Raw genomic sequence first — 26470 nt, 5'->3', positions numbered from 1 at the left:
CCCAGGCAGGGTGAGCTAATGTCCCCATGTGTCCCCGAGCCCCAGCCCCTGAAGTTTCTCTTGGGTTGACCAAGAAATAGCTTCCCAGAGACCACAGGGTCAGGCTGAGTAGATGCGGATTTGGGACCTTTCAACTTTGTCAGGCGGACAGTTTATCCAGCAGGCCTGTATCGGTGTCGCTCGGCCCTGAGAGGAGCGGCTTGGGGTCCGGCGAAGGCAGGGTGAGGTGGCCCTCAAGGGGAGTGGGCTGTGTGGAGCCGGCACGGGAGCTGCCAGAGCAAAGGCCCTGCGGCCCGGCACCGGTGGGCGTGAGGAACGGGGGCCACGGCGCGACCCCAGGCTTGTGCTCAGTGAGGCTGGGGCCACGGGAGGATTTCGAGTGGAGGAGGGGTGGGGTCTCAGGAGGGAGATGATGGGCCTCAGGACAGGCTCTGAAGGTGGAGGCTGGGGCGCCCTGGGCCTCTGGGAGGGTACGGGCCGTGGAAGATGTCGTGTGTCCCTTGCAGCGGCCCTCTGGGCGAGCGGATGTTTGTCTTGTCTGAGGGCCGGTGTGCCCCGAAGGCCTAAGCATCGTGCCCGTTGGAGGCTGTCCTGGGAGAGGTGGAGGAGGCCTGGCGTGGCGCCCACGGGCAGGGGTGTGGTGAGCCCAGGGTACGGAACGAGAGCTGCCAGGGGCCTGCGGTGGTTCTGGCGGCAGAGTCTCCCCAGGGCGCCCGCCCGCCCCGTGCCCCCACCCAGCGGCAGAGCTCCCGGGACAGCCCCCTAGGAAGGGCTGCCCAGGCCACGGCGGGCTGGTGGGCAGCTCCGTGCGGCCGCCGCGGGCAGACTCGCTGGCTCCAGGCTCCTCGTCTGAGGCCACGTCTGTCCTGAGCCAGACACAGGGAGCCTGTGTCCCCGCGAGCAGGAACACGGCCTCTCTGTTGGCACCTGGACCGGCTGGCCGCCCCCCCCCCCCCCCCCCCGCCCGGCGGGCTGTGTGTGTGGGGGGGCCCTCCACACAGACCCGCGCTTGTGCCCCCCTCGGCCGGGCCTCCTGCCTGAAGCACCTCGTTCCCGCCGGGACCCTCCCTGGGGTGGCCAGGCGCTCCTGACGGGTGCGGGGAGGGGGAGGGGCAGCTAGGGCAGGGAGTCGGGCCACCTGATCGGCAGGGGCGCCACCGTGGGGTGGGAGTCGTGTGTGCTCCCAGCTAATATCAGGCAGTAACGATGTGGGGCCTCAGTCCACGTCACATGGCAGAGACCCCCAGAAGGACGCCTGGCAAGGAAGAATCCACGTAGTTTAACTTGCGCCCGTCAGTCCTCGGAATTGCCGCCGTGGGCACTCCCAGGGCGGGGGGTCAGGGAGCAGGAGGCTCCACGGTCACTCACGGGCCGGGGGGGTGGGGGTGGGAGGGGGCTCGCCTAGGGAGGAACAAAGGGCTTCTGTCTGTGCCTCTGGACCCTGGAGCTGGGGGAGGGGGAGGCGTGCAGGTTCTGAGAAGAGGGCGGGCGGGAGCCGTGGTGTCTCCCTCTCCCGGGCACCTCCCGGGCGTGGGGGCAGCACCAGGGGCTTCTAAGAGCACAGGTCGGGAGTGGCAGCTTCCCTGTGGCCCCGCCAGGCACGTGATGGGGTTTGGGTGCCCCAGGGCCGGGGGCTTGTGTGGGCCCAGCGCCCTGGTGCTGGTGGACATGGTGGGGTCAGGGCCGTACTGGTGACCGGCAAAGGGACCGGGGCTGACTCTCCGCAGTGAACTCCATCTGTAAGGAAGAGGACGTGGCGGCCCGGGGACGGACTCTGGAGGCCAGCACGAGTCGCCCTGGGACGCCCCTCCTCTGTGGGAGTGGGTGGCGGTTCCCCGGGCGCACGAGACCTCACCCAGGTAGCCGGGCCTTCCTGCTTTATTCCTCTGCGCACTGGCCCGGGACCGCCTCTACTCCAGCTCCGGGAGCGGCCAGTCTCGGGACTGGAAGTAGCCCTCCAGGTCTCGCAGGCTGAGTGGGGGGAAGTAGGGGCCGATCCTCTTCCGGACCCACCACCTGCCTGCCGCAGCATGCCGGCCCCCCAGGCGGCTGAACTTGTACCTGTAGTGCTCTCCCCGGACCCACCTGCAAGGGAAGACTCGTGTCGGGCAGCCTGGCCCCTTGCCTGCAGAGCGGCTGCGGGGGTGGGGTGGGGGGGCAGGTGACCGCTGGAAAAGGAAGGGCTCGACACTCGGTGCCACATCCTGCCCTCTGGCGCAGGCGAGCAGTGCCGATCAAGGTGGGGGGTCCAGAGCGTAGGGACCTTGGCACTCAGGCATGTTTTCAGGTGTTTGGGGCATGGCCGGGGGTGCCCGCATTTGTAGGACCAGCGCTGAGGGCACGCTGGGCTGTCCAGGAAAGGGTTCTTACCTGGGGGGGGCCCTGTCCTTGAAAGGGTTGAAGGCCAGTAGGGACAGAGCCTCCCTGTCGTTGGCCAGGAGCTTGCCTGCCAGGTGAATGATCCACTCGTTGTGCTCGTAGGTCTGGGGGTGAGAAAGGAGTGGGGTGCTGGCTGTGGGCACAGAGCCGGGCACGTGGGGGGCCCCCTGGATGGGCCAGAACAGTTAAGCCGTGGTCCCTGGGGCCCTCAGCTTGCTGCTTCCTCACCCCCCCCCCCCCAAGTGTGGTCAGGGTTAGTCTCTCCTGGGGGCCAGGCCCACCCTCCCACTTTCTCCGTCTGGGTTCCTCTCTGGAGGGGCCGCTCACTCCCTGCTCTTGGCCGTGGGGCAGGTGCCTGTGGACCGTTCCTCTCAGGGCCCAGCTCCCGCCATACTGTCCTGTCCTCGGATGGAGCGGGCAAGGACCTGTCAGTGTTGTCACCTGCCGGCCCCGGGGTCTCGTGTGAGGCGTCTTCCTGAGGCTGTCTTTGAGTGAACGAGGCCCCCGCTGACACCCTGACGCTGGCTTTCTCGGCCGCGTCCTCTCCCAGGGGGGCCGTGTGAGGCAAGGGCTCACCCCCACTAAGGGCGTCGTGGCCTTGGGAATGCGCTGGGAGCAGGAGAGGCCCTTACCTGGAAGGCTGCGAACCACATGAGCCAGTCCAGGCGGTAGTGGTACGGAGAGATGAGGCATGGCCGCCGCCCCGGGTCACCCGGCTTGCACTTGAACCCATAGTCCTCCCACACGGCATCCGGCGCGCTGGCGTTGGGGCTGGCCGTGCCCTGCAGGATGACCTCCGTGCGCTCCTTGGTGATGCTGTGGGGAGACCGAGGCGGGGGGCTTTGGGCGCACGACGGTGGCGGCTGCTGTACCTCTGCACCGTGGCTTCTCTCCTGAGCAGACCCGGCTGAGACTGGGGTGTCCACGCCCTGGCTGATCTCGGAGGCAGGTTCTTCCCAGAGCTTTGAGTGGAACCTGGCCTCCGGACACGGTGGTTCCGGCCTCCGGGGCTGCCCGGTTCCCACCCACCTCCCCACGACCCTGCCCTAGACCGAGGCTGCCCCCTTGGAAGGTTGGGGTGGGTCTCCGTGAGGGACCTTGGGTCTCACGGGCGCACACAGGGGACGGGGTGAGGAGAGACCTCGCACGTACCTTCCGAAGGCGCCGTATGTGTTGACGATCCTCAGAGAGTTGAAGGAGGTGTTCATGACCTGCGTGGGACTCAGCAGGTTGAGGACCACGGGGACACTGAGCCAGGCCACCAGGATGCCTAGTGCCACGTGCACTGCCTGTCGCACCACACAGCCTGGGGGGGGGCAGGGAGGGGGATGGTGGGGTGAGCCTGACTCTAGGCCAGGTGCCCGCCAGGGAGGGGCGCCTGGCGCAGCCCCGACACCCGAGCCAGGACGCTCTCTGAGGCTGATGTGGACCCTCTCTGATGGGCTGGTTGTTCCCATCCTGGGGACGAAGGGCTTCTGTCCACGGCGGGGGTGTCCACTCACCATATCTTAGGGTGAGCCGGGCCCCTCGGTCCGCCTCTTCCTGCATCTTCCGGACTCGGTCCTTGAGGCCCCCAGGCCCGGAGGGGAACAAGAACCCCAGAGCGGCGTCATCGAAGCAGGCGACGCTGGGCACCATGGTCAGCCAGTTCAGGAAGCTCAGGTTCCCGCTGATGACAAGGACCACCTGGAGGGGGCGGGGCAGCGCCTGAGCCCAGGGCAGGGGTGCTCACCGAGGACCTCGACCGTGGCATGCTCTGCCTGGGACGAGGCAGCCTAGCGTGGGTGGCCCTTGGAGAAACATGGGGTGTGCGAGGTCTGGACCCCTCTCCCTCATCAGGGTGTCCACGCCCCAGCTGATCTCGGAGGCGGGTTCTTCCCAGAGCTTTGAGTGGAACCCGGCCTCCGGACATTGCGATTCCGGCCTCCGGGGCTGCCCGGTTCCCACCCACGGGACCGCCAGCTGGTCTCCTTGCGCTGTTTGATGCCGTAGTTTGCGTTGGGGCAATTGCTGTGGTGACCGTCGACGAGTACAGGCCTGCGGCAGCCCCTGGGGACCTGTGCCCAAGTCACGCGGGAGGGGGACGAGGCTCTGGCTGCTTACCCGGAAGTTAGGGGTGGGGGGCGCCTGTGCAGCCACCCCATCCTCCACAGCCAGCGGTCCTCGAGGCACGTCCTGAGTGACCACGTACAAGGCCGGCCGGGGCCCAGGGCGCCTGCTGGGATAGCGTGGCCGGCCTCCACTCGGGTTCGGCTCCAGTGCGGCTGGACTGCCGGCACGCTGTCCGCCTGAGCCGGGGCTGGCCACCGTCCGTCCCGAGAGGCTGGTTCTGCTGCAGGGTCTGGGGTGACCCGGGGTCTAGGAAGTCCCGATGTGCTTGGGGAGAAACTGCCGCCGGCTTTACCAGTTGTCTGCCGACTTCCCACTACCCAGGCTGTGGCAGTTTTCCGATAGGGCTCATCCCTAAAAGCGACTTAGCACCTTGGCTGTGAGAAGTAAGGTCACAGAACCTCTGAGCGGATGGAGTGCCAACAGCCTGGGGTTTTCCCGCACGCCCAGCCTCTTTCCCGGCGAGATGCTGGCTGTCACGGCTGCATCCCAGCCAGAAATGGGGAAAGTTCCTTCTGGCAGCTGCACATTTTTAAGTTGTTTTAGTGACTTGAAAATAATCAGGCCTGATTACAGCCCTGTCAGTGGGCACTGGAGGGGGAGGGGTGGGGAGGCTGCTGGGCCCGCGCCCCGTTCACGGACATGGGGCCGCGAATCCGGCCTCAGAGACCCACGCCGCCCCGGGCCGCACGGCTCAGCCAGATGCGCCCGACCCGAGCGGGGAGGGTCCCATGAGGCCGGTCCTCCAAGGAGGTGCCGATGCCCTGGGCTGCCGCTCCCTGGGGATGGACGGGCGCCCTCAGAGCGGCTCGGACTCGGGAACCCGGCAGGAGCAGGCGGCGAGGGCGGCAGCAGCCGTGAGCTTCTGGCAAACGTGCGTCCTTACTTTCTAACTCCATTCTCTTGACATAGATGATAAAGGCGTATAGTTCAGGCTCTTGACAAATGCTGACTCTTGTGTAAATCACCATAAAGTCTAGAAAGTTCCACTCCAGATAGTCCCCTGGTGCCTGTGTCGTCCACCCTCCCACCCTATGACCTGTGAGCCGACCTCTGCCTTCTGTCACTCTGCCTGTCCCCGAACGTGGCAGGCACGAAACCTCGGTGTCCCGAGACCCGCGGCCACCACGTGTGCAGTGGGGCTCGGGCGTGCGGGGCCCAGCGAAGCCCGCAGGGTCTCGGTGTCCCCGCGGGAGCAGTGCTGGGGTGTCCCTGTGGGGCCTGTTAGACGTGCATGCGTTCCCGTCGTTTCCAGCCAGCAGACTGCTTCTGTCGGGGCATCGGGTTGCCGTTGACGCTTTCACAAAATTACAAGTGACTAGTTTTTTAGAAGCTTTACAAGCGGTGCTCTGTGTGTCCTGAGACGCGTCCCGAGAGATGCTTGGTTACTCTGGGGCCACACGGGTGTGAACGTCACGTGTTTAGTTGCGAATTAGCTTCTTGCATGTGGGGTGAGGCTGGGGACTCCTCTGCACCCAGACCCCGTTGTAGGCCGGCGGCCCCGCTCGCACCCGGGACCTGCCCTGGGATGGCCGAGGCCCGCAAGTCCGGGGGCGGGGGAAAGGGGGGTGCAGAGAGGCAGGACGGGGCAGGAGTTGACGCGTTCACAGGAGACAGCCGCCTGCCGCATACGCCCCGAGGAGACGTGAGGATGGGAGTGGCCAGACGGACCTGCTTTAGGAGGGACTTTGAGAAAAAGAGGAAGCCAGAAAGCAGCAGAATCGGCCCAGAGGCGAGAAGAATCCGAGCCAGTCACCCAGCACACGTGAGCAGATGGACAGACCTCGGCAGCGACTACGGCCTGGACAAGCCAGTGGCCGTCACCAAGCCGAGCAGGCCGTCTCCCCGTGCAGCGACCTCACCGTGGGACGGCCCGGAGCGGGGCGTCAAGGTCAGGTCTCCCCGCGTGGCCCGTGGGTGCCGGGGGCCTCTCTGCCTCTGCTCTTCTCTGTGGCGGGCGAGTCCCAGCTGACGCCCCAGCCCCTTATTTCCTGAGTTGTCGTTGCAGCCGGTCCTGGTCCTGGCGACTGGGGAGGAAGGTGGGGTCACAGCCACCAGCCTCAGGAGGCTCTGGCAGGAGGAGCCGTGCTTCCGGCGGGTCTCAGCAGCTTTAAGGATGAGGGCACATCACGAGGTGGGACGTGAGAGGCAGGGACTCACGGCTCTCCCGGGAGTAATTCTTGGTTCCAAGCCCCTAGATGATTTCTCCCCCGGGCCTTGGTCCCTACTGGCAGGTGCCCTGGGCACACTGGGCTCCCCCCGCAGTGTGCCGCACACGGCATCCTGGTCCCCTTCCTCCAGGCGCCTGACCTCGGGCGCTGGTCTCCCTGGGCCCGGGGGCCCGGACGCTCTCCCAGGCGCATCGGCAGGTGACTCGAGGGGAAGCTGTGCCTCCTCTCTGCCGTCTTGGCCGTCGGCAGCTGCCTGCGTCTTCTGACAAAAGTCGTGTTTTCCATGCTGTCGACTGGGGGTCCGCTCTGTCGGGACCCCACGGGGCTGGCGGGCTCGGTGCAGCTCCGGGGCCGCGGTGCCAGCAGAAGCTCCCTCCGCTGCTCCCTACGGCTCGGCTGCCACTGAGACGGTGAGCCCTGCCTCCTCCCCCCCGCCTGCACTCGGGTGCGTTTCCAAAGTCCTCTCTGGCCCAGCCAGGACACCGGGGCCCACCTGGGGTGGCTAGGTGGGGCGTTCACACCCCTGCCCCGCAGAGCCCGGCAGCCGCCCTCTCACTGCTGGCCGCCAGCACCCACCTCTGCCTACAGACACTGCGCTGACTCTCGTAGTGCCCGGGGACATGGCCCAGGGGCTCCCCTCCAGGCGTAATTGGTGGAACCTGCACAGGTACCGAGGCACAGTCTCGCCTCTGGCCCCTCACGGCCGCCTCTGAGACCCCAGAGAAACCCAGTCCAAAGCCGCTAATCTTAAAGGAGCCTCACTGGCAGAGAACGTTGACGTTCTCCAGTGTGTCAAGGAGAATAAAAACACCAGGGGAAGGGCAGGGGGATTCTGCTGAGATCTGAGTGGTGCTTCAGAAGGCAACTTGACAAACCCTTGAGGGAAGGGAGACAGGCTGAGCAGCATCAGGGGCTTCCTGCTGGACTTTCCAGAAATCCCCCGAAGGGGAAGGAGACCCGTGTGTCAGAGTGAAAGGGGGCCAGGACACCCCAGTGGAGCAAGGCACAGGCTCACCGGGCTCTGGCGGGCTCTCGTGTCCCAGGCTGAATTAGCAGTAAAGATCGTGTAAGCGTTTAGACTGAAAGATGTGAAACACGCGGCAGGACAGGTGGCGTGTGGAGTGGCAGGCTGGAGTCGGAGTGGCACGGGGCTGGCCAGATCGGGGCTCGCCCGCTTGCCACGTGGGAACAGAGGTTGGGGGAGCAGGGTGGTCGCACGGTTTCTTGACAGCACTTGGCAGGTGGGAGGCAGATCACCAGGGCGCAGCCATGGGGTCTGGCCCCAGAGCTGAGAACTGGGCAGAACCACGTGGCCCGGTGTCCGCCCCGAGTTCCGTCTGTAAACACCCAGACCGAGGACGGGGACGCCCCGTCCTGTCTGCCTCCCCAGAACAATCCCATCGCACGCCCTTCCTCCTGTTTCCACCGAGTAGAGCCTGACGGGGACGGGCCGAGGCAGAGGAATGGTAGCTGGCATCCCGCCACGGCCTCCTCATCCTGGAAAAGTGGGGTCAGCCTCTGGGGCCCAAGGCTACAGCCGTCCTGCCTTATCATCGCTCGGCAGCCCCAGTGACATCTGAGCGACGGGCTTCTCCGGGCTAAGGGCCCGAGGGGCGGATATAGTGCGGCAGCGGGACAGCGGGGACAGAGCAGGTGAGGCGGCCATCCTGCAAGCCATGGCGGCCAGTGCCGCGGCACCGCTCCGGCCTCTGCTCTCCCCAGAGGCACTTGGGTGGCCTCAGCACAGGGAGGGAACCCCAGGAGCGCAAGCCTGACTCCGGGGAGGTCGAGGTGTCGGGCGCTCGCCACACGAGCACTGCAGGGATGGCCCGGGTGCCCTCGGGCCTGCCACCACTGAGTCACGGGCACATGGAAGCTCACACAGGGAAAAGAAGCCAGGTACCCGGCAGAGACCCTGGCGAGGCGCAGGCCCTGTGAGGGCCAGACCAGCCTTGCAGTGAAGGGTATGTCCCACCTGCCTGGGACGGAGGAACGGACCCGTGAACAGTTAGCCGCTCGTCAGGAGAGAGAACTCAGCACCAAGAGGACACTCGCTAGCACGGCCCGTGGTGGCCGGCGTCCGGTCACCTCTGCAGACAAGCTGCCACCGCTGGGATGGAACGGGAGTAGAATCACATGAGAAAATCTGCAACGAGGAGGCAAGAGCGTTGAAGCAGCTACTGTGAGTTAAGTAAGGCATTGATGAGAAAACATCATCATAATTAAGAGAACTAGGAAAACTACGTAAAAGAACCAAATGCACTCTGAGAGTTTAAGAGGTCACATGAAAGATGGAGAATTTACCGCAAGGACTTCGGACAAACGGACACGATAAAAGTCCGCCAAACTGCGGGAACAGAGCAGGGGCCGCCTTGTGAACTGAGGCCCAGACCACCGCTGACCAAAGTGCAGCCCCCAGGGGCACGGGTCTGTCACACCCGGGGAGGTGTGGCAGTAAGAGAATCAGGAAGGCAGGTGCAAACATTCTAATTTGACGACAATGCTGAGCGCACAGATGAGAGGAGCCCAAGGAAACACAGGCGCACTTCGGTTGTGGGAGCCTCACCAGCAGGCTCACGACGCGAGCAGGAGCCAGGGTCGCAGCGGTGCGAGTCCACAGTGGAGACCCCAGGGCATCGTGTGTCGGGCTCAAATGCCCACGTGACAGAGTGGTCCTGCAAGGTGGCCGGAGTCCAGAGCCGGCCGCGGCCTGTTGGAGCACCGTTCCAGCAGCACAGCTCCCGGGAGCCCTGGGTCTGTGCCCTGGGGGGGGCAGAGTCCGCAACGGCCATACGTGCGTGAATTTTTAAATATGCCTTAAATTTCCTTAAAGGAGAATTGTTCGGGCAACAAACGACCCTGGACCGTGGCGTGGCTGCCGAAAGGAGGGCTGCTGGCCCGCAGTGGCGACGGGCCGTTCGTGCTGACCGCTGGCCGCAGCTGCAGTGCCCGGGGCGGGAAACCTGCGGGTGGCTGCCGGGGGTGTGACGGACCCTGCTCTTCCCGCTTCTGTGCCAGATTGCCGGTGTTTTCCACTTGAGTGCCATCAAGAGGCTTTGCTGGCCACTCCCTCTGCCGTGCCCTAACCTGAGGCTTCCTGGAGGGGCAGACGGCCCAGGCCACGGGGGCCCACATCCCCATCCGGCCAGAGTGAACTGGGGTTTGGTGGCCACGCCCGGGCGGACCCTCCCTCCCCAGCTGCTCAGCACAGGCCGGGCTATCTCCTGTGGGGCCCTTGCTCCTGCTGCAGACTCCCCGAAGAGGGGGATGTTTGCAGCCAGCTGCCCCCTCGCGTGTGATCCCCAGAGGCCCCGAGGCCTTGCCTGAGGCTTGAGACGCGGGCCGCCTTCTGAGGCTCGCTGGTGCCCCTGTGTGGCACCGTTACTTTGGCAGCTGGGGGCTCTGAGTCTGCATCTCGGGACACGGGTCCTGTCAGCCCAGACCCGGTCGTCTGCCTGGTGACCAGCGTCTCCAGCCACACGTGAGAATAGGGGCTGCGTGGGACCTGCCCCGGGGAGGGCCACTGCTGAACAGCTTGCTGGGAACCAAGCGGCTCCGCTGCGGGTCACAGTTGGTAGCCAGCCATCCCACCCCTGGCGCCACCTCCTGGCCGTTGGGCTCCCAGCCCACCCCCGCCTTTGGAGTCGGGATGGGGCGTGGGGAGGCTCTGCCCTGATGCTTCCCCATGGCCCCCCCCCCCCCTCCCGCGCAGGACATGGAGAGGAGGAAATGTCAGGAAGAGGCCCACAAGTCCATTATCCAGAATGTTCTGGCCCCACAGGCTTCTGACAATTTTGTCTGGGTCAGAGCTGGGGAGGATGTGCTGAAAGGCTGGCAACAGGCCCAAAGTGACCAGAGGCCTAGCTGTCCCTTGGTTCCTATCTTGGTGGGTCTGAGTAGGGCAGTGGCACAAACCTGTTTCTCACCTACCTGCGCCCACCGCGCCAGTCACCCTCCTGTGAGCCCACCTGGGGTGTCCTGACCCGGAGAGCTAGGGTGCCACAGAGCACAACGTTGGGTATGAAGTCTGCTTTTGACAAAGCAGCAGGAGCCCTGAAGCTGCAGAAATGCACGCTCCTGGCTCACTCCCCTCATCCCTCCTCCCATCCATCGGGATGGTTACTTTTAATAAGAAAAAGGGAATTTGGCGTGTGTGGCCCCAGTGTGCTGAGGGGACACCACTGCCACAGCCTCTCCTAAGGGACAGTGAACGGATCACACTGTGTTTACGGCGGCAACGGAGCCTGAAACATGCCTGCAGGTCAACTTGTGGGCTGCGGGAGACCAGACCTGGGCCCCGCGTGCTGTCCCCCCGGGGACCAGAGGGAAGCCTTGGAGAACACTCAGGACGCTGAGCCGTGCGCATGGGATCCTGGGCTCAGGAGACGCTGAGCAGGCGGTCCGGTGATGCAACAGACACCAAAGGAAAGGGGTTTCTGGAACTCCCGTGCTGGGCTCTCCGCTCCCAGTCTTAGAGAAGACACCTGTGCTTGTAGGTGACTTGCTGTGGCCAGGACCCCAACTCTGGCTCAGGGGCTGGGGGAGGCAGCTCTCTGCGCCCGCATTCCCGGTGAAGGCCCCCAGTGTGACACGTTCCCGATTCTGCCCAAATTCCTAGAGACTGGAAGGAGCAGGATGCTGTGGGAGGCGGAAAAGACGGGTGTGGGGTGAACGACTGGTCTCTGTACTGACCAGGAGCCACTTGCCTGGCAAACCCCCACTCCCACGCTAGGAGGGGGTGCCCCCCTGCCAGGGTCTCTCCCTGAGACTTGAGGTGGCAGAATGGGGGGGGGGGGTCCGGGACCGCGCAGTTCAGCTCTCCTGTTGCCTCTCACGTGCACCTCTCCAAGGAGACAGCGGACCGGTGGCATTGCAGAACCCTCCGGAACAGCTGTGTAAACTGAGCGTGGGAGGAGGTGAGCATGCTCACATCCTCAATCCTTCCCCGAAGGAATGAATGGAAACAAACAGAACCAGAGACGCCCCTCAGTGTGTCGGGTGCAGAAACGGGAGCGTGGCCCCCGTCAGGACAACGCGGAAACCTTCGGGTGGGCGTGCCCACAGCGTACCGCTCGCTGGGGTGACCGGCACACCCGCTCCTGCCCCGAGACTGCGCCCTGCGGCCCCCCAGCCTGAGACCCCACGCTGCCTGGGAGGGGGCCGGACATGTCGCGGCTGGACCAGCTGGCCATCCGTCCTCCCTGCTCCAGGAAGCTGGGGCTCGGTCCCTGGGGGCATCAGACCGTGCCTCGGAGGAGAGCCGCCGTGCTAGCGTTCTGCTGCCTTGTCTGGCGCATGGCGTGGCACTAGAAGGGGGGACATTGGGGACCTGCCCGGACTACAAGCAGAAGGGCTGGTCTTGTAGAATGACGCCCAGAACTGCAGGTCGGGAAGGTCCGGCTCTGGCCTTCCCTGCCCTGCGTTCCTGCACCATTGCTGTATGCCGTTACGCATGCAGGCAGCAGAGCCTAGAACAGGGTCGAGACCGGCCACGTGGCCTGAGACCCTCTGCTTGCAGTGGAGACGCTGGTGCCCCAGGCCAGGATTCGGACTTGCGGCCCAGCTGGGTCTGGCAGGCTGGCGCCCATCCTGACGCAGGCCTCCCGCCAAGCACTCTGTGAGCGGACAAGGGCACTTCGAGGGCCCTGGTTCTGCGGGCAAGTGAGGATCTCTCAAATCCCACTCTCAAGGCGCTGAAGCCTCTCCATCCATTCTGTTAGCGCAAACCTCCCACCCTCATCCTGTCACGTAACAGGACAGCGTGCTTTCCTCTTCCACTCGTCAAACCCTGGCTTCAGGGTTTTGGAGAGAAAGCAGTAGGTGCAAGCTGGTCTCGCGGGCCCAGGCGGGTTTACAGCCTGGAGAGGGTCCCCGTGGTCCACAGCCCGGAAAAGCAGCCGAGGCGGTGGCTAATTAAGGCCCCACTACGCTGAGCGGTTCTCTGGCACCATGGTAACCCTGACGCCAAGCGGGCTGTGCTGGCCAGGGTCCTCTGAGTCGCCTTGGAATGGGGAGGGGGAAGTTCTCCTGTGGGAGGGGACGGGGAGCCCACTGGCCGGGCATCCTTGGACAGCGGAGGAGGGTCCAGCACGAGGTGGCGCCCACACTGGCGGACGCTCTCAGGGATGCTCCAGCCTCTGCCCGAGGGTGCCTCCTGCTGACTTGGGGCCCTGGGACCACGGGGCTCAAGTGTGCATGGGGCAGGCGTGATGCACAGCACCCCTGCCTGCCTGGGCGTGTCCCTCATCAGAGGGTGGGGGAGCAGGGGTCACGGGCCCGGCCACGCGCATTGTGACCGGGGTGTCACATGAATGCAACAAGTTCACGGACAAGGGGACCCTCCGCACTCAGCTTTTCTGTAAGTCCAAAACCGTTCTAAAAAAGTGTATTAATTAAAAAAGCAGGGGCGCCTGGGTGGCGCAGTCGGTTAAGCGTCCGACTTCAGCCAGGTCACGATCTCGCGGTCCGTGAGTTCGAGCCCCGCGTCAGGCTCTGGGCTGATGGCTCGGAGCCTGGAGCCTGTTTCCGCTTCTGTGCCTCCCTCTCTCTCTGCCCCTCCCCCGTTCATGCTCTGTCTCTCTCTGTCCCAAAAATAAATAAAAAACGTTGAAAAAAAAAAAAAATTTAAAAAAGCAGAGCCACCGAAGCACTGGAGGGCCGGAGCAGAGCCTGGGCGGCCGTGGCAGCAAAACAGGGAGGAAATTCAGACTTTTCTTCAGTCTGTGCAAAGAGCACGCGTTCACCTGCAAGAAGCCACGTGTGTAACTCAGAGAGAGATAATGGAACAACAAAAACAGTTCAAGGAGGCTGAAAGGAACAAAAGGAAACCCAAAGACGCGGAAACAAGTCCAAAAACACCAGTTGAGATACGTGCACTTGTGACTTGAGAGCGTGTCTTGCCTCCACTCGGGAAGAAACCTCTCTGCTGTGACCAATGGCCCAGTTGCCAGGAAAACGTTTGCTGCTAAATCTGCCTTCGGGACAAAGGCAAACCCGGCCTGTCCAGCAGCTCCCGAGGTGCCGCCTCTGCCCCGTGGCTGCCTGCCCTCGCGGAGCCGCGTGGGGGGCCCGGACGGGCCGCCACTGGCGACGGACGTCATTCCCTGCGGCCACGCCAGATGCACACGGATACCGGCAAGTTATTCCCAGGGACGTGTCGAAGTACACGTGTGGCAGAGCCGCGTTCACCCGAGGACGTGAGACTGGCTCAGCACTCGCGGCGTTCGTGCAACTCCCCGTGTTACAACTTACGGGAGGGGAGGCCCTCTCCCAGCTGCTGGACAAAAAACCGTTGGCTGAAATTCAGCATCCACTCGGGACCCGTAAAACCCAGAACAAAAGCAGCCGGAGCGCGTACTGCCTCAGGGGGTGACGAGCAGAGGGACAGGCGACGAGCGCAGGGGCAGTCGGACGTGGCCGATACGTGCAAGTCAGCACTGTGTCTGCACCCCCGCAGCAGAGAGGAACACGGTCGAGAAAACTTCCGCCGACAGGATCAACTCGAGTGATGCGTCCGGCAGGAAGCCACCCCGGTGGGTATGAGACACTCTGCTGTGGACGTCCCGCACCGCAGGCGCCGGGAGGCAGGGCCTTCGTGAAGGTGGCGGCTCTTGCCGTCAGATCCCACTCCCCCCGTCGGATCCTCACCCACCAGAACGGCCAACGGAAAGACGGACCGGAGCAGAGTTAGCGGGGAGGCAGGACGAGCGGGGCTCACATGCCGGAGGGAGAGGAGAGGACGCGTCCCGCATGACGTCGCGCCCGCCTAGGACACGGACTCCCATTTGTCTGTGACAGTGACCACCTGGAAACACCCGGGATGGTGCAGCTGCAGGACGTCCGCACCGCGGGACACACTCAGTAACCGAGGGAGCACAGGCCAAAGCACACAGCCACCACGGCGGACCTCGGGGTCTGGAGCAGGATGGCCAGGCCCGGCGCCCCTCCGTCTGGATAGGTGTTCCCAGGAACACTCTCACGCGGCGCACACACGGGACCGGTCGTTGTCCGCGAGGACGATAAATACGACGTAGGAATTGAAAGTCCCCACAGTGTTTTTCCTGGGGATCGACAGGTAGATGCCCAGGTTTAGGGAAAGGAGAGGTCCCGGATGGTCAGCGCCCCAGGGGAGGGAGGTGGTGGAGCCCCTGCCCACCGCGGAGGGGCCCCGGAGCCGGGGGTTGAGAACAGCTGTCCGCGTGGAAGCAGACGACCACCAGCCCTTTCCTCGGAGACCCGACGTGCAGCTCGCACGTGAAAGGAACCCCATAGAAGGCACCACGGAGGGCTCCCCGGTCGCACGTCCTGGGCCATGTGCCTCGTTACGCCAGCAGAGCCTGCGATCTCGGGGACAGTTACAGGGGTGACGTCGGCCGTGGGCTCACCTGGAACAGGATCTGTAAGGCCCCGTGGAGGATGCACAGCCGCCGTCCAAGGAAGATGAAGAAAGGCACCACGAGCTCCAGGAAGTGGTTGCTGAGCGTCTCAAAGCGGTGGGCCCACCAGGGGGACTGGTGCAGGAGGTAGGCCATGGGGTTGGGCACCGGCTGCGTCTGGGGAACGGAAGCAGGCCCGTCAGCCAAGCCTGGAGCTCTGCCCACAGGGGACCCCTGCCCACGCAGCACCCACCGGTGGGCCCAGAAGCACAAGGGGGTTTTTAGGGGAGGGAGAGGTCTGGGAGCATCCTGGCCGGCAAGGGCACAGGGGAGGCCCGTCCCATGGCCCTTTCTCCAGCGGCTCACGTGCTGGGGGGGAGGGGGGGGGGCGGTACCGAGGATCAGCGACTGCTCAGGGTATGCCTCGCCATCCCCTGCCTGGTCTCCTGTAGCTTCTGACGCTGACCCATCGTGGTGCCCTGACGGTCCTGGTGACCTAGGAGCTCAGGTCTGTCCTGGCCAAAGGGACGGGGCACCGGGGGAGCCCATGTTTCGGGCCGGCGCTTGCACGCGGGAGGTTTCTGCTCCGAGGCTGCCGGGGGTGGGGGTTCCGGCCCTGTGTGTGTTCCCGGGAATGACCTCCGCACACGTGTGAGGGGGGCGGGTGTGCACATCCCACGAGGCCTGTGTGTTGACTCAGCCGCGGTGCTGGCAGCCCCAGGGCCCGGCTCACAGGCCCTGCGCCCCTGACCTCAGGGGCCCCGTCTTCCCTCAGACCCCTGGCAGGAGAGGAGGCTGGGAGCAGGCCACGCGGAAGGCTGCGTGCCCTCCTCACACACCCGCACAAGCTCCACAGGTTCAAACACCAACCGGAGCCCTCGGATTCCAGGAAGGGTGCGGCCCACAATGAAGCGGGTGTGGGGGAGCCCAGCCCAGGCGAGGGGCCTTGCTCCTTCCCTTGCTGCCGCCGGGCGTGCGCAGGCCGTGTGCCAACGCTCGCTCTCTCTCTCTCGCTCTCTCTCTCTCTCTCTCTCGAGGATTCGCGCTCACACTCCCCGCACGCACACCTCACACAAGGACGTCACCATCAGAGTGGGAGGCTGGGGCCAAAGGGACAGACGGACAAGAGCGGTGGGGCCGGTGCAGTTCCAGCTTTGAAACTCTGAAGATGTTTCTGACACTAAAGGACTTACTCGTCACAGGTGGTTTAGGCCGGAGGACGAAGTATTCGTCCGTAGCTGCTGCCGGGACCCCACGCCCACCTGCTCCCCAGCCCCGAGGTGCCCTGGCGTGGCACCTGTGTGGCGTGGACACCAGTACCTGTCCCTCTGTCTGTCGTGAGTGGGCAGAGGTGGGGAGTGCTGGTCCAAGGACGCCGGTCACATGCTGCCCTGGACACGCAGGGTGGCGGGATCGGACGAGAGGCCGCAGGAGTGGGTCGCGAACACAGTGGCCCTCGGCCGCCCCGCCCCCTGGCTCAGGCTGGGGGCAGCTCCTGGCCGGACAACTGCCGGGGAAGGGCCACCGTCCCATCTGGGAACACTTTTCTTGCTTTCCATTGGACACACTTTCTGGCTCAGAGAAAAGTCGGTAGAATAGGAGAGACTCCCTGAACGGCACTCTTCCCCACCTCGTGTGCTTGGCCCCTCAGTACTTGAGCGCGAAGGGTGAGCTGTCTCGGTCACAACCAGGGACGGTTGACTCAGGTTCCTCCTGTTGCCCGGCAGGATGTGTTTAACAAAAGGCGACCCAGCCCCTAGACTCTCTAGACCCTCGTGTGAATCTTAGACACAGACTAGCTCATCTGCAGGGTGTCCCTCACGGTAGATGTGGGGCTTGCACTTTGGGCAGGAGGCCGAGGAGGGGACGGGCCTGTCCCCGGGGGCCTGAGGGGACCATGTGCCTCAGCATGGCCGTTTCCGCCTGGACCCGCTTAGGGGGTGTCGGCCGGGCCGTGCCCAGCTCTTTGGGGCCGTGGAGTTCCCCACCCCCGCCTGCATTCCAGCATCCTTTGCGGGTTCTTGCCAGAATCCGTGGCTCTCTTGGCCTCTGAGCCATGACTTCTAGGTCCGCCGTTCCTCCTCATTGGTCAGTTGGTGTTCCACTGCAAGGGAGACCTGTCCCTCCGGCCCAGCTGCCTGTGCTGTGCGGGCACGCGGGTCCTTCGCCGTCACTTGACTGCAGAGACGCTCCTTACCTTCTGGCCCTGAAGACCCTGCCGCCTCTGGTTCAGGTGTGTTCCCTTCGATGGGAGCCCGGCCTGGGCACACGTGTCACGGGCTCTGGGCCCTTCGGTGGGCCCAGCGGGAAAACCGAGTGTGGCTCCGTCCACACCCGTCTAGCTCACAGCTCTGCGTCTACGCGTGTTCCGAGCAGACGTCTGCAGCCCGGGGCAGCGCCCCGCGGGCCTCTCCCTGTCCGTCCCAGGGGCTCTCAGCACGTGACACGTGTTCCCACCCGTGAACAAGAAGGGCGCACCTGCCCGCACGGCCTCGGGGCCTCGTTTGCTCTCTCCAGGTCCCCCGGCCCTCAACCCCGGGTGTGGCTGACTCGGACCCTCCGTGGCCGGGACGCGCGGTGGCAGGCGTGTGGGTGGGGCTACCTGGGCCCCTGAGCGAGTATAGCACGTGTGCCCAGGATGCGCCTTCCTCTTCACGATCGTCTGGGGTTTACGGCCCACGGGGCCCCGCGGACAGGCAGCCCCTGGCCCCTTGTCCTTCACAGTGGACCGTCCAGCACTGAGCAACAAGCACAAGGAAGTCTCTTTTGCTGGGCCCTTCCAGACAAGCCTCGCTCACGGCCTCCAGCTGGTGACAGGACACGGGGACGTGTTTCTACTTGGCCTTCAGAGAGGTCAGTCCTTCGGAAGTCACCGCACCAGGGGGTCACATCTGCTTCTCCGGAGGTGTGGGGCCCTCCTGCGATCTGCGGAGGCCCCGGCGACAGCTGTCTGCCTTCTGGGACCCCCTGCTCCTGGGGAGATGGGGGAGAGAGGCCAAGCTCCTCACGGAGTCACGCTGCAGGGAGAGGCGCTGAGCGTCTCATCTGTTCCTTCCCTCAACGTGCAGGTGGGAGTGAGCCCGAGGCGCGGGCGGTGGTCGCTAAAGTGTTTTCTGGCAGAAACAAACTGTCTGGGTCGGGGGTGAGGCTGGCCAGCCCCCCAAGGCCCCGCCTCCAGGCCCTGCAGCGGCCAGGCCACCCTCCGCTGCCCAAGGCAGGCTCATTGTGTTCTTGGCAGGGGGCGCCCAGGCTGGGGCTGCCCCCAGTTGGGGGCGCTGCGTTCTCTGCCAGTTTTCATTTCTTGAACTTCGTGTTTATCTCTGGTTGGGGCAGATTTCTGGGAACCGCATCTCTGGGACAAGGGGATATTTCCTGGGGTTTTGTGAGTAATTGCGTGTTCTCAGCAGAGGTCAGGCAAGACACATCTTCTCTGGAGGGCTGAGCTCGGGGCCTCCCCAGCTGGCAGCCCACCGACGCCACCTCTGGGTCATGCCGCGGCAGCGGGAGCCGAGACAGGACAGTGGTCAGGGACCGTGTTGGGGTTTTGAGAAGGTTGTGACCTGAATTTGTAATAAACTTGGACAGCTGCTGCAAATTCCCGTTCCTTCGAGTTTCTGTGACCTTACTTATCGTGAAGCAGAGACACATGCTCAGTAGAGTCATCCGCCGCTTGGCGCGGTAGGGGGCAGCGGGTCGGCGGGGGGACGGGGCCCCACGTCTGCAGGTGTGAGCCCCAGAGTGGGCCCCGTGCCCTCCACCTGGCTTCTCTGCCACACAGAAATGAGAACAAGTACTGTGACGGGTGTCCGACACCTCCCACGACAAGTCCTTGAGAGGATGGCTCTGTTTCCCAAGGCCCCACACCGCCGGCCGAGGGCTCACGCTCCTCCCGTGGGTTTGCTCCCTGCCGGGGGCGGCTGCGTCTGGGCCTAGGGGCTGGGAGGGTCCCGAGGTCTCCCTTCTCCTGCAAGGTGGAGACAGAGTTTTATTTTTGTTTGCACCGATGCTGGAAAAGACCACTATGTCATAAAATCTGGTTGTAAACCCTGGAGGTGGCTGGAACGTCGCACCCCATAAAGCAGTGGCAGGAGGGCCTGCTGTGCTCACCACTGCAGCCGCAGCTCGTTAGAGCATCGTGGCCGAGCGTCCGGAGCTCGGCCCAGCTTGCAGGCCGGGGGATGGCCGGCCGGGGGACCCGTGCGTCATCTTACAGCTGGGTCCCTTAAAAAGATAAATTTTTTTTAACGTATATTTATTTTTGAGAGAATGAGAGTGCACGTGGCAGAGGGGCGGAGAGAGAGGGAGACGCAGACTCCGAAGCAGCTCCGGGCTCCGAGCTGTCGGCACCGAGCCCCACGCGGGGCTCGAACCCACGGACCGTGAGGTCCCGACCTGCGCCGGAGTCGGACGTCCAACCGACTGAGCCACCCAGGCGCCCCCCAAAAAGACTTTTAAAAAGGAAAAGCGTGAGGACAACACGAAGGGTGATGAAAACAGTTTCAGGATTTGGGGAAAGCGACGTTCCTTCCTGTCGGTTCCAACGCCCTCCTCTTCAGGCCCTCAGTGAGAAGCGTGAGGACAGAAATGGCTTTTTCGGCCCTTTTCCCATTTTAGGGACTACGAATTATGTGCATGAGGTTTTAATGAGAAGAGGAACGTGCGTAATCCTTGTCTCAAGAACAAGTTTTGGAAAACCCTCGAGCTGCACGTACTCTGGTTCAACAGAAAACCCCCGTCGCACCATCACTGCCAACCCGGGACGCTCGTGGCTCGCGGAGCCCGGGAGGTGAGGTGTCCGCCCCGCGGTCTCAAGTTTGCATCTGTTTTCGGGGTGGAGGTTTGTCCCCTGGGGACACGGAGGCGTCTCCCTGTGGGCGGCTCCCTGGTGGCAGGGAATGGACGTCGCTCACGCCTGTCAGGAGAGGGTCTCAGGGTGACACCGGGAGATGTACCGTGTTCTCTCACATAGCTGGCGGCTGGCCTGCTGTGGGCCCCGACGTCAGGGCTGAAGGCTCCGTCCCTGGTGACGCCAAGGCGGACACAGGTGCCACGTGTGTGCTCATCTTGGGAGCTCAGACCCCCTGAGGCCGCCTCCGCTTCCCGCCCCGGTGACGGGCAGCGGAGAAGGAAACAAAGCGAGCTGTGCACACGGGTCCGGGACCGTCCTGGCGCCGGGTAGAAGAGCACGAGACACCGGGGGTGGCTGTGGCGGCTCTGCAAGAACTGGGGGCTCTCATCCCGCCCGAGCCCGGGTCCCAGCAAGAGGGCACTGGAGCCACGTCCCTCATGGACCCAAACAAGTCTGTTGAAAACGTCTTTCACCGACAAGGGGGAGAGAGGCCTTCGGATCAAGAGCCCAGCGGCAGCAAACCCGCACCACGGGGTGTGAGGGGCGGCCGCCTGGTGGAGGGAAAGCAGGTGGTGATCGGAGGGGAGCCCTGGAGATGCTGAGGGCTCGGACAGCCACACAAGGCTGTCTTTCTGATATAATGTGCGATCTCTAAAGGCCAATTTGACTGGACAACAACAGTAACGACGTGGCCTGTGGCTCCTGTAACAGGACGCGTGCGACAGCAGCAGCGGGAGGCTCGGGGAGAGAGCGAGCGCGTCACTGTCCCGGTCCTAGCTGTGACGTACGACAGACTCCCACGGCAAGCCCTCAAATTACCACGAAAACGGAAACAAAACGATTGTAGCTAATGAGCTGAGAAAAGAGCTGGAAAGGGGTTGTAAGAAACATCCGAGAAATCCAGAAGAAGCGGAAAAAGACACAAGAAGATGTAAAGGACAGCTGGGCGGAACAGCAAACCAGCAGCAGCCACGAGACCGCCGTGCTCGGGGACGGTGACGAACACACAGCCGGAAGGCAGTCTGACCAGGTGACGCAACAGGGCCCGACGCCACACACGTCTCACGCGAGGACGCACGTGGGCTGACAATCACAGCGTGGAAGATGCAGGCCGCACGAACGCCGCTGGCCGGGGGAGCATCGGACCGGCCTACGAGGGAGGGTCATTTCTTCCGGCCCACGTGTCCGCAAGTCCACGATTGTGGTTTCACGGTTCAGCTCCTCTCTCAATACTTGACGGGACAAGTAGACAGACAAAACACGGCGACACGGGGACGAAACCCCTACCATCCAGCTGGGCTTGACGAGCACTCAGCGAATACGGGACAGACACTCCTGCTTTAGGCTCATACGGAACATTCACGAAGACCGTATTCTGGGCCACAAAACAAGTCTGAATACATCTGAAAAGATTCAAATCACATATATATGATCTGACGATAACGAATGGAACTAGAAATCAATAACAAGGACACTTGCAAAGTTCTCACCTACGCGGGAACTCGGTTACACTAACTGGCCTCACAGAGTTGACACTCTAGTGTGCGTGTCACTGATCCGATGAAAACCTTGGGGTTGTTACCAGCTTCAACTTGGGAAGACAGGGTCAAGTCTCGAGGCGCACACGGGTCAGAAGCAGCCCCGAGGGCACGCGGCATGGGTCTGTACGAAGAAGGCAGTGACAGGGACCTGGGTTCAGGTCTGTGCCAGCAGCAATGACCTTCGCTGACCCTAAGGCTGCACCCCTGCCTCTCACGGACTTGGTCTGGCAGAGCTCGCCCTTTGGGTAACCCCAGGGCGTGGGCCACCACAAGCACCCAGCCAGGTGGTGTTCCCCTCCTGTCCCCAGTACGCACAAAATACACTTCCTTCCTATGAAATCAGGAAAGCTGCCGGGGGACAAAGCCTTGACTCCCAACCCACGGGAGCTAACTCAGCCTCCACTTCCATCATGTTAACATTTGTAGCTTTCACAGTAATGTCAGTCTTGAGTCCGGTTCCTTCCAGATTTACGGACCCCTGTATTTGAGGGCGTTTGGTGACCCCCATCAAATTATGGTATGAACAGCTGGTAACCCAGGTCCCCAGGTGGCAGTTAAAGACAGGACCCACTGGCGGAGACCCAAACAGAAGTCTCCTATGCTGGGGCCGGTGTGCGATGTAGGAGGAAGGTTCTGCTGTGCTTGGTGGGGGTGTTGGTAGAGCGGCCCCAGCTGTGCCCTCGGCTGTACCCAAGGCCAACGGGCACAGCCAGAAAGGGTGTGTGGGCCATGAAAGACGCCGGTCACCGCTCGGCGGGCCGGCGTTCACACGCGCAGATGACCGAAGCTCGCCCAGGGAGGGAGGACACGATGCCCAGGGTTTAGTGAGCAGCCCCCCATGACACCGCCCAGCCCCGGGAGGACGCCTGGCTGCCTGGGAGGGGCCGGAGGCTCCCACCGGCACTGCTGTCCGTCCCTGGGGCCCAGCCTGCCTCAGTCACCCCAGAGAGCATCCTGGCATGGCCGAGATCACTGGCACCTGGGAAGGAGCGCCTGGCCTGGACCCGGGAGGCAGAGTGCCAAGAATGACCGTAAATAAACATTAAAAAAAATTAAAAAAAAAAAAATCTCCTGGGTGGCTCAGTCGGTTAAGTGTCCGACTTTGGCTTGTCATGATCTCACGGTCTGTGAGTTTGAGCCCCGCGTCGGGCTCTGTGCTGACAGCTAGGAGCCTGGAGCCTGCTGGGGATTTTGTGTCTCCCTCTCTCTCTGCCCCTCCCCCACTCACACCCTGTCTCTCTCCTTCGCTCAAAAATAAACAAACAAACAAACAAACAAACAAAAGCTGGTTTAGGCTCAGGGAGCAGCGGGAAGGCAGTCCCCGCTGGGCTGGGCTGGTGCCCGGGGCCCCGGGAGCGAACACCGACGAGGCAGTGCTCGTGTGGACGGCCTCACGCGCACTCGGAGGGGTAGAGGCCGGGGGGGCTCCCGCGTGGCACGGACCCGCCTCCTGAAGGGTCTGCTCAGGCATCGAGGCTCTGAGGCGGACCCCGCAGATGCCCTCAAGCCAGCCGTTCCGCCCAGGCGTGGAAGTCGCGCCTAGGAGCACAGTGGACGTGACAGGCCCCTCGGACGCGCCAGGGACCGCAGGACCTCACAGTTGCGGGAGCTGACCGTGATTTGTGTCCCAGACGGAAGGTCACCTCTGCGTGAAGGACTTCAGAACGAAACCGGTGCCGGCATCTACCAACTGCCTCCCATGGCCTGAGGTGGGGCACAGACCCGACCCCAGAAGCGCTGTAGGTGGATCCCGGCGGGTGGCCAGCGAGGCGGGAGCCCGTGTGGCTGCTCAGAGACCACACCGCACGCCCGTCCCCGCAGCTGCGGGCAGGGGCCCGCTCAGGCGTGCGCACGTCCAGGGTACGTCCGGGAACTAAAGCATCGTAAAGGTTACAAGTTCAGATCCCGACTCGTTTGTTCTGGGCAGAGAGGTCACGCGGGAATGCAAGTCGGCCACTACCTGAAGTCGTGCTGCTCCGCGTGGGGTGCCACCGTACCTCGCGGCCACCCTGACAGGGAACAGAGGTGTCGGCAGATAGACAGCATTTTCCTTTCCTCCCTCGCTGAGCACCTGGCAGGGAGGCCATCCCGGGGCCTTTCTCGTGGACGGTTTCACCATGTAAGAGCCCGTGAGCGTGGGGGCCAGGGCTCCCGGCACCTTCTGAGGGACGGCTGGCTTTGCTGTGGCTGCTCAGGGCCACCGTGAGACCCGCAGGGACCGTGGCTCATCCTGGGAGCGTCCACGGAGGTCACCCGCTCTTTCCCCTACCGAGGCTGATGACACACACGCAGGGGCCCTGCCTGGGCCCTCCTGGGCCCTGAGTCCACCAGGAGCTGCGCCCAGGTCACGGGAGGACGTAGACGGGACACCGCGGGCCGAGGCTGCGGTGTCGGGTGCGGGCCTCTCCTGTCGGCGCTTGGGGCTGGCAGGAGGTCTGCTGAGCCCCCCCCCCCCCCCCCCCCCCGCCGCTGGCCTCCGGCTCACTGCCCGGTCTGGGGAGGCAGGGGCTCAGCCCCCACGCTGACGGCACTCCAGGTTCTTGTCTTAGCCGGAAGCCCCTCCCTCCCTGTCACCTGCGTGCCTGTCCCCCCACCCCTGCCAGTTCCCTGGCTGTCCCCTGAGGGTCCCTCCTGTGAGCCTCCCACCAGCAGTGCCGTGGCAGTGAACGAGCTGCCCTCTCTCATCCCACTGCCACCTGCCACTGACTGGGGAGTCCAGGTCACCGAGGACAGGCCGTGTGGCCCCCATCCTTGCTCAAGGCACACAGACAACCTGACGGGGCTCTGCGGGCGGGAAATAGCACGAGGGGTCCCAGCCCCCACTCCTGACCTGCGTCGGGTGCCCTCACTCCACCTAGTTTCCAGAGCATGGGGGAACATGATCCACTAGGCAAAAGCTTCTCCTAGATAGTCGGGGTGCTTCTGTCCCTGCAAGGGACCTGACCTGGGGGCACAGGCTCCTGGTCTGCGACAGTGGCACTGCAACCAGGGCCCCAGGGCAGCCGCTCCCTTACACCCTGGATTCCACTATGATCGCTGAGCCAAGACTTTGCCTGTCCTAGAAGACGGACTCCCAGAGGCCTTGGCCTCACACCGACATCATGGCTGGCTGGCCCCCTCCTCAAGACGTGGGTCACACGCCACCAGTCTGCCCAGATCCCTTGCAGGGTTGGAGAGATGCAGGAACTCTGCTTCCCTGCACCTGCCTCCAGCCCTTCTGAGGATGCACGAGGCTGGGACACCTCGCCCACCCCGTGTGCAGGCTCGTCCGGCCCCTCCCTGCTGGCCGAGGCTCCTGATGACATAGAGACTGGAGTCCCGGGTCCCGCCTCCACTCTGGTCAAGACCTGCAGGCATGCGACACCAGGTGGCACATGCCACCTGTTCCTCCTGCTCTGACTCCCTTCCTCTGCACACAGCGGGCAGTCGCGGGGACGCGGCCGGACTGGCTGGGTGGCCCCAGGGGTCCCGGCTCAGCCCAGGGGGCCCCACGCCACCTCCCTCCTCAGAGCCAGGAACATTTACTGTCTGGAACTTTGTGGCAAGGTGGCTGCAGGACCCAGGGATGGACCCGTGGGCAGGAGGGGAGGGGAGTCTGTGGCGCGTGTGCCCCGAGGACGGTCTCCTACCCCCGTGAAATGCGGCACACGTGGGGACGTCCCTGCCCCGGGCTGGTTGACAGAGGACGTGAAGCCGAACGTGCCTGGGACTCAGAGTCGGCATCCACTCAACACGTCAGGACCGAAAACCCCCAAGGCGCGGAGGGCTGCAAGCAAACGCCTCGTAAGAAGGGCAGAGCACGATGCCTTTCCTGTACTGGAGCCGCAAGCCGGGAGGGGAAACGCGGGAGGAAACGTCCCGACAGGCGCGCGCCAGGAGTGTCACCAAGAGGGACGTGGCACCCGGGAGGGCTTCTCTGTGCACACACACCGAATGCTCTCGGGCCAATTCATTCACGGGGCAATGCGGTCCCCGCCCCCCATAAACGTGAGCAGTCAGAAGGGACACGAACGTCCAGAAGGGCTTGGACCCAGGCGGGGTTCTAGGGAGGGGTGGGGAACGGGGTGTGGGAGCCTTGGAAACGTGGGCACGGCGGGACTGGGGCCTGCCCCCACGTCCGTCTGCCACGGCTGGGGGGCAGGGTGCCCAGTGGAGCACCTCCCAGCCTGGGGGTGCGCGGGGCCAGCCCACCCGCCTGGAGAGGGTGCCCGGGCAGGACCGTGGACAGCGGTGGAGGGACCGGTGCCCAAGGGACCGCTGGGCCCGCAGCCACGGGCACCGGGAGCCCCGTCCTCCAGGACGGAGCCCTCCCCACGTGCTGGGGCACTGCAAGCCACCTCGTGACCTACCCGTCACCCCCCCCACCCCTCCCGAGAAAAAAAGCAGGAGGGGGCAGCCCTGTGAGCCGAGCCGAGGCCTCCAAGAGGCCGCCCCTGTGGCGCGGCGGGCCGGTCCCCCGCGTGGGGCTCACCTCATAGTGGAAGTCCATGCAAGTGAGGTCCCGCCAGCACCGGTCTCCCCGGATCTTGATGAGGCCCTGCCAAGACAAGACAGAAGGACGTGAGCCGCTCCAGAGGACACGCAAACCCGCCACGGTGGGGCCGCCCAAAGGAAGCTCTGAGGGACAGAACTTCTCTCGCACCTGAAACACGGACCAGAGAAGACATGAACGAAGCTGTACGAAAGGCCCGCTTGGGGCTTTTCTGTGAGTAAGTCCCGTGTTACGTGTAGAAAACACCAGCTTCCTCCTACAGAGGCAGTTCCTTCTGTGCTTCCTGCAAGACTCAGCTCTCCTTTTCTTTTTTTAGATTTTTTATTTTTTAAGTAATCTCTACACCCAACATGGGGCTTGAACTCCAACCCAGGGATCAAAAGTCCCAGGCTCCTCCAACTGAGCTGGCCAGGCACCCTGAAAACAGGTTGCCTGAGCATGACTGCAGGAATGCGGTTGGGAGGCTTTAAAAACGGACGGGTTAGGGGCGCCTGGGTGGCGCAGTCGGTTAAGCGTCCGACTTCAGCCAGGTCACGATCTCGCGGTCCGTGAGT

General features: G+C 63.9%; 1 protein-coding gene across 3 annotated transcripts in view; it reads right to left on the bottom strand.

Annotated features, from left to right (window-relative positions):
- Positions 1-1862: 1862 nt before the first annotated feature.
- LMF1 (lipase maturation factor 1) overlaps positions 1863-26470 on the bottom strand; it is an 89981-nt gene continuing 65373 nt past the window's right edge. For 2 of the 3 annotated variants that reach the window (XM_058711412.1, XM_058711411.1), the window contains 7 exons: positions 25896-25961; positions 15044-15211; positions 3882-4065; positions 3532-3685; positions 3012-3195; positions 2371-2483; positions 1863-2085 (listed from right to left, as the gene is read on the bottom strand). In XM_058711412.1, the coding sequence (XP_058567395.1) occupies positions 1911-2085; positions 2371-2483; positions 3012-3195; positions 3532-3685; positions 3882-4065; positions 15044-15211; positions 25896-25961 (1044 nt within the window). In that variant the 3' untranslated portion in view covers positions 1863-1910. The remainder of the gene's footprint in view (positions 2086-2370; positions 2484-3011; positions 3196-3531; positions 3686-3881; positions 4066-15043; positions 15212-25895; positions 25962-26470) is intronic. The other variant, XM_058711413.1, reaches the window with a different exon arrangement.

This window comes from Neofelis nebulosa, chromosome 18 (genome assembly GCF_028018385.1).
Source record: "Neofelis nebulosa isolate mNeoNeb1 chromosome 18, mNeoNeb1.pri, whole genome shotgun sequence".
Classification (NCBI taxonomy): Eukaryota; Metazoa; Chordata; class Mammalia; order Carnivora; family Felidae; genus Neofelis; species Neofelis nebulosa.
This window is presented reverse-complemented; position numbering and strand designations above follow the sequence as displayed.